Raw genomic sequence first — 11,983 nt, 5'->3', positions numbered from 1 at the left:
CGGGATCGCCGCCTGGGCCCCGCCTCCGGGCCGCTGAACTTCCCCCGAGGCCGGCCAGACGAGGAGGGCGGGCCAATCATCGAGAGCGTGACACGCCCCGCCCCGCCCCTTTCTTCGCTAGGCATGCTGGGACGTGTAGTTCTCCGCGGGGCCCCGGGGCCCCGTGCCTTCGGGAGTGTCGGCGCCGGAGAACTACAAGCCGCCCTCTCCGCTTCATTCGCAGTGCATGCCGGGGGATGTGGTGCGGCCCCGGCTGCCCGCGGGGAAGCGCTCAGCCGTGGAGGCGTCCGTTTAGTTTTGCCGCCCGAGAACGAGGGGCTGGGGGTCCCCTCAGAGGGTCTGCTCTGGCGGTACGCAGCTAGCCCGGGTGGCTCTCCTGGGGTGGGGGGCGGGCTAGGCGTCCGTTTCTGGGTTCCTGGCTGCGTAGGGCAGAGGAAGGTGGGGTTCTCTCGGCGGGGAGATGGGGCACCCCGGTCGTGCTCCGAACCCCGGGCGGTTCCTGGAGGGGACAGTCGCTTGGCGGGTCGTCGCCGGCTGCGGGGGGAAGCTGGGGGTCGCGGGATCGGTGGAGTCGCAAGCCGGCCCGGGCCCGGCCTCAGTCGAGGGAGGTTTTGGGGATCTCCGCTTCGGCCCCTGGAAGGATGCTGCTGGTTGCCCGGGAGGAGGGCTCCCTGTCCTTGCACCCGGGGTCCGCAGGAGGCAGGGGTGCGGCGTCCCGAGCGTGTAGGACCCGTCCGGGTGTGTGCTTGGCGACCACGTTGGAGTGGTCGAGGTGAACTTTTTTGGTGTGTTTTTCTTTTCTTTTCTTTTTTTTTTTTCTTTTTGGGTCACACCCGGCGATGCTCAGGGGTTGCTCCTGGCTCTGCACCCAGGAATTACTCCCGGTGGCTCTCAGGGAGACCCTATGGGATGTTGGGAATCGAACCGGGGTCGGCAGTGTGCAAGGCAAAGCAAGGCAAACGCCCTACCCTACCTGCTCCAGCCCCCTTTTTTTCCCTTTGTTCGTTATTCTTCTTGGCAGAGGGAAGCGGGGGCCAACTCAGTGATGAGCACTGAAGGTTCCTGCCCGTGGCTCGGGAGGGGCCCCCTGGAGGGTGCTGGAGGTGAAGGTGGGGAGTATGGGGACGGGGTGCAAGGCAAGGAAGTGCCCTAGCACCCGGGCTGTCCCCCCGCCTGGTGTTCAGGGTCTGCCCTCTTTCTCAAGGAGAGCGCCAGGCCAGCATCGGGGAGGTGGTCGTCGCGGGCCCCCAGCGATGGATAAGTACGTCATTCGGACGCCTCGGGTCCAGAATAGTCCGCAGAAGAGGGATCCTGGAGAAAAGATTTACAAGCAGGCCACGATCGAGTCTCTGAAGGTGAGCGGGGAGCCGGGACCGAGAGGCCGAGCTGGGCCGTAGCCGCAGGAGCCGGCCCGCGCACCCCGCAGTGCTCCCGGCTGCTTATCACTCCCATCTCCTGTGCCCCCTAAGACTTTCATTGATTGGGGCCTGCATTATTCCTCTAATTTAATAATAGTTAGAAGGCACGCAATTTGGTCTTAACAGTTGTTTTAATTGCTAGTCAAGAAGCAAGCCCCGTTCATGGTCTTTTCCTTGCATTTGTATTTTTTTTTTAATCTGACAGGAATATTAAAGTACCAAATAGGATTCTGTGGACCCTGAATAAACCCAGTAAGGCTAGTGATGATACTAGACTCACTTAAGGGCCTCCACAACCACATCGGAGGAGAGCGCTGCAACCTTCAGCTCAGCCCTACTTCTCTTAACAAGTAGACAGCCGACAGTGAATCAGTGAGCAAGTCACCCAGTTATGGTAGAATCATTATCATCCCCCCCCAAAAAAAGACAAAAAAACAAAAATGTCTTTCTAATTAGTTCCCCTGATTTTCTCAAATCTCATCTGTATTTTTTCCCCAGTTTTTTTTATCCCTTCTACTAGATTCCTAGTGTTGGCGCTTTCAGAGCTTTGTTCCAGTTTATGTATGTGACTAGTGTGATCTTCTTTCCCACCCACCCTTTTTTGTTTGTGGTTTGAGCTGTACCCAGTGGTGCTGGGGATCTTCTCCTCACTTAGTACTCTTTTATTCTTTTAAAAATAATATTTTTTTTTTTTTTTTGCATTTTGGGTCACACCTGGCAATTTGCACTCAGGAATTAATCCTAGCGGTGCTTAGGGGACCATATGGGATGCTGGGAATCGAACCCGGGTCGGCCGCATGCAAGGCAAACGCCTACCCACTGTGCTATCGCTCCAGCCCTCACTTTTAAAAAGAATTTTGAGGCTGAAGAAATAATTCAGCAATTAAGGTGCTTGCTTTGCACACGGCCAACCTAGGTTTGGTCCCCAGTATCACATATGGTCCCGTAGCACCACCAGGAGTGGTCCCTGAGCACAGTGCCAGGAGTAAGCCCTGAGCACTGCTGCATGTGATCCAACCCTCCCCCCCTAAAATACAAAAAAAAAATTTGGGAGTCACATCTGGCAGTGCTAGGGACCGTGAAGGGTTGGGGGTCGAGTCCATACTAGCCTTTTATTTATTTAGGGGGGAGAGGTTTTTGTTTCATTTTTTCAATCTTCTACTCTTTTTTTTACCCCACTTAATTTAAACACCATGTTTACAAAGTTGTTGATGATGCATTTATTACTGGCATTAAGTATTCTAACACCAGTTCCACCACCACTGCCACCTTCCCTCCACCAGTGTCTGCACTTTCCCGACCACTCCTCAAGCCTGCCCCTCTAGCAGACCCACAGTCATTTACTGTGCAGTGCTAGTTACCACTAAATGGTTAATGGAATTACAAAATAATTTCAGCAAAAGGCAATTTGTGAAAATTGTTGTATCTCACCATGGGGACATTAGGTTCTTGTCTGAGGGCTTACTAAGCTGTTGTTGCTAGTAAGCCTTCTGTGTTAACATTTTCCTTTGTAGAGATTAGTTGGCATCTATATTACATTCCCATACAATTTGACGTGCTCTTACTGGGATGTTAGTATTGTCAAGTTTGGAGATGTTGCTCCAGAAAATCCAGAGTATTTAATAGGGCAGTCCAGCCGGAGGCCTGAGGCAGCTGTCGGGATGTGAGTGTAGCTGTCTGAGCTTTGGTATCACTGTATCACTGTCATCCCGTTGTTCATCAATTTGCTCTAGCGGGCACTAGTAACGTTTTCTATTTTTTTTCTTTTTGGGTCACACCTGGCAATGCCCAGGGGTTACTCCTGGCTTTGCACTCAGGAATTACTCCTGGCGGTGCTCAGGGGACCATATGGGATGCTGGGATTCGAACCCGGGTTGGCCGCATGCAAGGCAAACGCCCTACCCGCTATGCTATTGCTCCAGCCCCACCAGTAACGTTTTCATTTGTCCCTGTCACGTGCTAATGTAGTCCAATGGCGTCAGCTCACTCCAGGAACACGAAGAGCATGTTGTTGTTACTGTTTTTGGCATATCAGCTGTGTCACGGGTAGCTTGCCGGGCTCTGCCTGAGCTTTGGTGGGAAATTGACTCCCCCCACACACTCCCGCCTCCAAGATCACCTGGAGGTTTCAGCCAGGACCGGGTATCCAAGAAATTTTTGCAGCTACGTACTAGCCCTTTAAACCATCTCCCTGCCTCCTGTGAGTTCTCGTGGATAATTGCACAGAATAGTGATTCTCTCTGAGGGATGGTAGTTGGCGGTAGGCAGGTTTGTGGTATCCGACTGTCTGGAAGAAGAGGAGGGTGAGAATTGAACTACACATGCCTCAGAGTACAAACGTGCAGACACTGTGCACCTCTACCCCTTCTTCTGCATGCCCAGCTGGACCCCATTTGAAGAATCACTGTGTGTGATGGTGAGAATAAGGCACATGAAGATTGTGGGATACTTTAGAATAGACAATTAAGTCTAATAGGGATAGCATTGGACTTAAACTCGTTATCTTTTCTGCCAAATCTGTTCTTTATTCCTCTGTTTACCTTTGCATCCACATAGCTAGTAACAAGGCCTAAAATTTTCCGCCTCCTAAAAATCCTGGCTTCTACACCTCCCACTTTAAAATCAGAACCTTATGATTTTTCTCCCATAGAGCAGTGCCATGGTTTGTTAACTCTTCTCCCTCTTTTGTCATACCTTACTGCTCTCCCCTCTCCTCATAAGCCAGAGACATACGTCTTTAGAAAACAGAAAATCTACTCATGTTTTTTACTGCCTCCTCGTTCAGTGTTTTCTCATATCTATCAAAAAAGAAATTTCCTGGGTAGAAATCAGGGCCCTCTGTGACCTGACTCTCACCTGCCCCATCCCTTACCACTTTTTGCTTTTATTTCATTCTTTGCCACCAGCCCCTCAAAACCTTCCAAAGAGAGCCCCTCCCCCGCTTCTTTTAACCTCTGACTTTTTTGTTTTGTTTTAGCGGTGACATGGCAGTGCTCAGGGGCTACATCCAGCTCTGTGCTTGGAGGCGCTCCCAGCAGTGCTGCGGGGACCTGCAGAACCAGGGATCCAACCCGGCCTTATATATGCAAAGCATGAGGGGCTGGAGTGATAGCACAGCGGGTAGGGCGTTTGCCTTGCACGCGGCCGACCCAGGTTCAAATCCCAGCATCCCATATGGTCCCCTGAGCACTGCCGGGGTGATTCCTGAGTGCAGAGCGAGGAGTAACCCCTGTGCATTGCTGGGTGTGACCAAAAAAGCAATATATATATATATATATATATATATATATATATATATATATATGCAAAGCATGAGCCCAGCCCTTTGAACGCTCTCTCAGGCCCAGACGCCTCTGTATCTTTGCAGATGCTGTCTCGTTTGACCAGACTGGGCTTGCTCTCTGGTTTTATTATCATGTAATAATATAGAGTAAGAGCCAGACTTTAGAACCCAGCTGCTGAAGCTAAAATTTCAGCTCCAGGGGCTGGAGAGAGAATACAGCAATCCTTGGCACCTCGTGTGGTTCCCTAAACCCAAACAGTGCAGGATTGCTGTACTCTCTCTCCACCCAGGTATTAGCTCTGCATACAGCCAGGTATGGCCCAAAAGCAAAAACAAAATGAAACAAACCCCCAGCTCTGCCCTTCCTCTCTCTTTAACCTTGAGCAGGTTATCGGACCTCTTTGTGTCTTTCTTCACCCACAAATGGGAATAATACTAATTTCTTGATTATATGGAAATTACAGAGTGTGAGTGAATATTTGTATTTGGCTCATACTAAGTACTATGCTAGTGTTTGCAATTACCACCTACTTTATTAAATCCTATATATCCTCCATTATCTAGCTCAAGACTCTTCTTTGTCACCTTCCATGACCACCATTCTGGCCACAAATAGAAGATAACGTAGGGATAGAGATAGTACAATGGGTCGGGCATTCGCCTTGCATGCGGCTGGCCCAGGTTCAATCCCTGGCACCACTAAGGTCCCCTAGCCCTGTCAGGAGTGACTCCTAAACACAAAGCTGGGAATAATCTCTAAGCACAGATGAGTGTGATTGAACCCTGAGACGGGGAAACCAGAGGTTAAGGCACTTGCCTCAAGTGTGGCCAATGTATATTCTATTCCCAGCACATGTATGTTCCTCTAAGCACTGCCAGGAGTCATTCCTGAGCCCAGAGCTGGAGATAGCCCCTGAGCACTGCCTGTTGTCCCAATCACCCACCATATGGCCCCCACCCCTGGCTGCCCCCCACCATCCTGAAAAGAGAAATAGTTCAGAGGTAAGAGAGTTCAGGTCTGTTTCAGTGATAAAAGAAAATGCTGCACTGTGCTTTAAAAGGGTGGAGAGGTTTGACGAGGTAAAGGGAAGTAGTGACGTAGAGCTAGTCAGTAAGTGAGACCTGTTCTCTTCACTTACCAGCAATGGCAGATTAAAATCATTGAGTTAAATATTAAAATTAAATATGTTTTTTATGGGGCTGGAGCAATAGCACAGCAGGTAGAATGTTTGCCTTGCACGCGGCCGACCCGGGTTCGATTCCCAGCATCCCATATGGTCCCCTGAGCACCGCCAGGAGTGATTCCTGTGTGCAGGGCCAGGAATAACCCCTGAGCATCGCCGGAGGTGACCCAAAAAGCAAAAAAAAAAAAAAAAAATTATAAAGTAGTTCACAATATTTGTCTACATTTAATATTCAAACACCAATCCCACCACCATTACTCCCTCCCACCACCATATTTCAGATGTTTCCTTCCTGAACCCCAACCCCTGCCCGAAAGCAGAACTGAAATAATTTAATATGTATTGTTTGTTATGAAAAACTGCTGAAAATGCTACAAAAACTTTCCTTAGAGGAAGAAGTGTGAGGATTGTTGTGTTTCCTATAAGTGATCACTAACATGTTGTTAAAGGTTGAGCCTTGTGTGCTTATATATATATATATATATATATATATATATATGTATATATGTATATATGTAGAAAAAAATATTTCCCTCTAAGATTGGTTGCCTCCTACTTTAAACCCCACCAAATGTGGTGCTTGGAGTATGGGGTATGGGTGGGGTGTGAGGTATGAGTTGTCCAGGAACAGGTTCACTTGTGGGTGAGGCTCAGCCTAGGTGTCTGGAGGGCGGCCGTGAACATGGCGGTGGCGGGGCTGGGTCCCTTGGGATGGGGAGGGGTCTCACCTCCAGGGTGCCTCCAATGAAACAGCCTGGCGCGGGGTCTAGTGGCATGGTTATGGTGTGTGTCCTGTTATGCTCCCAAGTATTAATAATTTTTTTTTTTTTTTTTTGCTTTTTGGGTCACACCCAGTGATGCACAGGGGTTACTCCTGGCTCTGCACTCAGGAATCACTCCTGGCTATGTTTGGGGGACCATATGGGATGCTGGGAATCGAACCCGGGTTGGCCGTGTGCAAGGCAAATGCCCTACCTGCTGTGCTATCGCTCCAGCCCCCCAACTATTAAAAATGTTAAGATTAAAATGAGTTAAAAACTGAGTTATACATGAATGATAGCGTCAAGATAACTCAGAGCACTGGAGGGTGTACTTCGTGTGCAGGAGCCCCAGGTTTGATTCCTGGCATTGCCTGGTCCCCCAGCCCCTGCCAGGTGTGACCCCCTAGCAATGCAGTGGGAGTGGCCCCTGAGCACTGCTGGGTGTGGCCCCAAAGCAAAGCTTAACATGTGAATTCTCGACAGTTGGACTTGTTCCCTACCAGGTGACTCATTTCTACTCCCTGGCATTTATTTGTTTGTCTTTAATTGTAATTTATTTTTGCTTCTTCCCCTCCGCCCCTTCCCTTTCTGTTTTGTTGTATGGTTGCCATGATGACACACATACCAGGCTGTGGCTCATGCACATTGTTCGCTGTAGTCAGCCACCCGCTGCCGTGCTCACACGCGCTCACCGCGACACAAGCTCTTCCTGAGGAGCTTCCATATACCCGGCAGCTGTGGCTGCAAATTCCTTGTGCTATCAGGGATTGCAGACAATAGAACTGCCAGAATCTAGTATGTGGGATGCCGGGGAGTTGAACTCACAACTGGATACTTGCAAGGCGGGAGCTTTCAGCCTCTGCAATATTCTTCCAAACCCACTAGCATCGCCTTTTGTTTTTTTTTCCTTTTGCTTAACATTGCCTTTTTAATTTCAAGAATCTGCTGAATGTTCAAGCCTCAGTTTCCTCCACAGTAACTTGAGGAAAGAGATGACGCAACACTACCTAACGGGGGTTTGAGAGCTAAATCAACAGCTGCGTGCTGAAAAGGCTGAGTTACAGACACGCCTGGCACGTAGTAAAAAAACTCAAGAGTTTCCTCTTTTCAGAATTGAAAAGGGAGACGTTTGTGTGTTCAAACTAGGCTGAGAATGGTGCTGCCACGGTGAGGTTGATGGCACTGATGACGAAGGCTAAGAAGATGGTAATAACAGTTATTATATCGGGCCAGGGAGATGGTTCACAGGGCTGGAGAGCTTGCTTTTTATGCCAGAGCTCTGGGTTTGATCCTCAGCACTGCCTCGTCACCCACGTACCACTGGAAGCGACTCTGAGCACCCCTTGTGACCCCTAAACAAAACTAAACTAAAAATTAAAAATAATGAGTATCTAACAGTCATTGAGCCCATTTCCCTGGGCCAGGAATTGGGCTAAGTGCTTTACATATATGAACTGTAACCTCTAATGGCAGCTCTGTGAAACAGATGCTTTTATCATTTATGTTTTATAGATGAAGAATCTACTGCACAGGAAGATTAAGTAATTTTCCCAGGTCAGGCAGCTTTAAGTGGCCAAGCTGGGATTTGAAATGGACAATCTGATTCCATATTCTCTCCTCTGTAGGGTAATCTAAAAACACGAAGGTGTCTGAATTTCAAGCAGCAGAGGTTTAAAACTCTTGGAAATATTAAGACCATTGTACTTCTGTTATCAGTTTATTAAAGTAATTTTGCCAAAGCCTTATCACATTCAATAAAAGCGATACTCAATTGAGCTCATGTAATGTACATCTGAATGGTAAAGGTTAATTTGGTTAATCTCTTCATACTCCCTTAAGGGAAAGAGATTTTTTTCTGTTGGTTGCACAAGATTGTTTTTTTTAATCGAAAGATTCTAGAGTGCTGATTTTTTTTTTTTAAGTACAGCACTTTGAAGTGCCTCTGTACACCCTTCTTCCTTTCGCCAGTATGTTGGCCCCTTTCCCCACCATCAGCATGACACCCCTCTTACTGTGTATGAGCAAATCACTTTCCTTCATCCGTTTCATCAGACGCGATTATCTCCGGCATCTGTGGCTATGGGGCCAGGTGATGCTCCGAAGAGCACCTCTTCTTTCTGATGATGGCTCTTCCACGTACTGTTCACACTAGCTTCCCCATTCACGTCCGTTCCCTTGCTCCTCTAAATTATTCAGGGGAGGATTGACCATATGTTACGGGGTCCTTATTTGGACAGAAATAAGGACACGCTCTGCCATATGTAGGATTATTTTGCACCTGAACTAACTGTTGTATTTTTCTATTCTGTCTTAAAATAGCCTATCTGAAAACTGTACTGTACTGTTTCCTCCAGGATAGAAATGGCATCTTTCCCCCCGACCCCCAAACCTTCTGTGCACTGGGGGTTATGAGACAAATAAGAAATTGTTTTGGTGCTTGTGGTTGCTAATAGTCTAGTGGGAGAAGACATCCTTCTGCATAAGTACATGCAGAGAGCGCAGACGCATAATTGGAGTCCACTTAGATTACACGTTCCCCCAGAGGGGAGGTGATCAAATGGGGTGGGAGAGCGGCAAGAAGGGGCTTCATGGAGGGGGTGACGCTCGAATAGAGTGGGCTTGGAGTGCCTGTCGTGAATTCAAATCCCCGGTGTTCCACACAGCCAAAGGCGGCCCTGACAGGAATTTCTGGCCACACCACAGGTGTGCATCAGCGCCAGCTCAAAGCGCAATCCCTGGCGAGCAGCACAGCTATAAAAAGATGTGTCAGCACCACCGCTAGGAGGGCAGTCCTTGGCAGGCCCGCACACCACAGAGAGCCCAGCTGAGCACCAGCTGTCCCTGTGGGTCTCAGTTCAAAGTGTGACCCCTGGTGAGTGTATGTGCCAGGCCTGCAGCTGAAAGGTGAGCCGCACGGCCAGCTGGGTGTGCCGGTCACAGACCACCACCACCACCACCAGGGGCGAGGGAGTAACTGATGAAAGTAAATGAACAAAAGTTGTCAGAGTATGGGGCTGGAGCAATAGCACAGCGAGTAGGGCGTTTGCCTTGCACTCGGCCAACCCGGGTTCTAATCCCAGCATCCCATATGGTTCCCTGAGCACCGCCAGGGGTAATTCCTGAGTGAAGAGCCAGGAGTAACCCCTGTGCATCGCCGGGTGTGACCCAAAAAACAAAACAAAACAAAACAAATTTTAAAAAGTTGTCAGAGTACCTGGCTGGGTGTGTAACTCCATGGTGGTCATATACTGCATGCATGAGGCCCTGGGTTCAGAACCTCACACCAAACACCAAAAACCTTCATAAGTATTTATCACATGTTGTGGCAAAGAGAACGTCCTGGGCTAGGCTAGAGCAGTTGTCTAGCAGGTAGGGCACTTGCCTTGCATGCGACCAAACCGGGTTCTATCCCTGGCATCTCACATGGTCCCCTGAGCTCTATCAGGACTGATCCCTGAACTCAGAGCAGGAGTAAGCCTTGAGCATTGCCAGGTGTGGCCCCCAAACCAAAACAAACCAAAAACTCAAAATCCTTGACAGAGGGTGTAAAACAGTGTGCCTCATTTAGTCAGCTTCTACTGGTTTGCTGTATCAGGAAGAAATGAAAAGGATGTCTGTGGTGAAGTTCTGAAAGTCCTCTGACTCCAGGCTCTGTAGGTTCGAGCGTCTCACTGGGAACCATAATCCTCATAGAAGTACTTGATCAGCAGTGTCCAATACACGTATGTGGCCACATTCGCTGCCCTGCGACATCTCCAAACTCTACAACACTGACATCCCATTAGGAGCACTCCAGATCAGATGGAATGTAACATAGAAGCCAGCCGAGCTGGACTAACAAAAACATAGAATCCTTAACTTGCAACAACTTAGCAAACTCCCAGACAAGGACTTAATGTCCCCATGGTAAGATAACTACAGTTTTCAAAAACTTTCTTTTACAGAAGTATTTTTCCCATTAGTCACTTAGTGGTAACAAGTGGCAGTGCACTGTAGCACTGTCCTCAGTTGTTCATTGATTTGCTCGAGCAGGCACCAGTAACGTCTCCATTGTGAGACTTGTTGTTACTGTTTTTGGCATATCAGTACACCATGGGTAGCTTGCCGGGCTCTACCCTGTGGGCGGGATACTCTCGGTAGCTTGCCAGGCTCTCCGAGAGGGACGGAGGAATCGAACCTGGGTCGGCCGTGTGCAAAGCAAACACCCTACGCGCTGTGCTATTGCTCCAGTCTGATGGTAACAAGTAGTATAAAATAAATTATTTTGGGCTTGCTACCGCGGCAGGTTTGAGGGGTGTTTGGGAAAACAGGGACAATGGTGGAGGGAAGGTCATAGTGGGGGGTCATATTGGGGTTGGAATATTGAGTGCCTGTAACAAATGCATCATGAACTTTGTAAAACACGGTGTTTAATAAAGTGTGGGAAGGGAGGAAGTCTCCAGTATAGAGCTACACGTGAAAACAAGAAAGAGAAATCCCCCAGTGCCAGGAAGAAAAAGGAAATTCCAACCCTGAGCCCTTGAGTGGGAGGTGAAGTTGACTAGTTCTCCGGGAACCACACAGAATCCTAACAGGACTAGGAGCTTTCGGGCCAGTAGAGACAACAGGCAGCAGATACAGCCCCAGTTGAATACTCCCCTGCTCCTGGAAGTTAGCAGCCAAAACAGGCTACTGTACTTGGAAGGACTAATGAGAGTAATAAGTGGGATTCTAATTTCTTAGAGTGCATAGATATGTGTGTAGTTCAAATTTACACCGTCTGCAGGGCCACCGTGATAGAACAGTGAGCAGGGCACTTGCTTTGCATGCGGTTGACTTCAGTTCAATCCACGGGACTCCACGGGATCCCACATGATCCCCAAGCCTGCCAGGGGTGATCCCTGAGCGCAGAACCAGGAGTAAACCCTGAGCACTGCTGAGTGTGGGCCCTCCCCACCAAAAAAATCACTTCACACTATCTGAAAAGCTGAAAGGTGTACATTTTTATAGGGGCTGCATCCCTCTGTGTTGCTGGGGGCGGTGGGGAAGGTGGTACTGGGGATTGAACTTGGGATCTTACACATGCTAGGCTAGCTCCGAAGCTGAAAGCGTTTAATGTCCAAACTGGACCAGGGCTGGGGAGTTAGCTCAGAGGGCTGGAGGGCATACTTTGCATGCTGAAGCCCTGGGTTTACGCCCCAGTATCATGGTCCCCTGAGCATTGCTGGGTATGACTTTTCCTTCTCCACCCCACAACTCTTTTATAAGAAAGAAGTAGAAATTATAAGAGAAAAACAGTATGAAAGAGAATAGGTTATTTAAATGGAGGGAGAAAAAAGAAACTTATCCAATGATTTA

At 48.8% G+C, this 11,983-nt stretch overlaps 1 protein-coding gene across 1 annotated transcript in view; it reads left to right on the top strand.

The window, feature by feature from the left end:
* Positions 1 to 173: 173 nt before the first annotated feature.
* Positions 174 to 11,983, top strand: part of TCEANC2 (transcription elongation factor A N-terminal and central domain containing 2) — a 54,745-nt gene continuing 42,935 nt past the window's right edge. Inside the window, exons 1-2 of the mRNA XM_004607112.2 lie at positions 174 to 350; positions 1,205 to 1,355. Of these exons, the coding sequence (XP_004607169.1) occupies positions 1,254 to 1,355 (102 nt within the window). The 5' untranslated portion in view covers positions 174 to 350; positions 1,205 to 1,253. The remainder of the gene's footprint in view (positions 351 to 1,204; positions 1,356 to 11,983) is intronic.

This window comes from Sorex araneus, chromosome 5, assembly GCF_027595985.1.
Source record: "Sorex araneus isolate mSorAra2 chromosome 5, mSorAra2.pri, whole genome shotgun sequence".
In the NCBI taxonomy this organism is placed as follows: Eukaryota; Metazoa; Chordata; class Mammalia; order Eulipotyphla; family Soricidae; genus Sorex; species Sorex araneus.
This window is presented reverse-complemented; position numbering and strand designations above follow the sequence as displayed.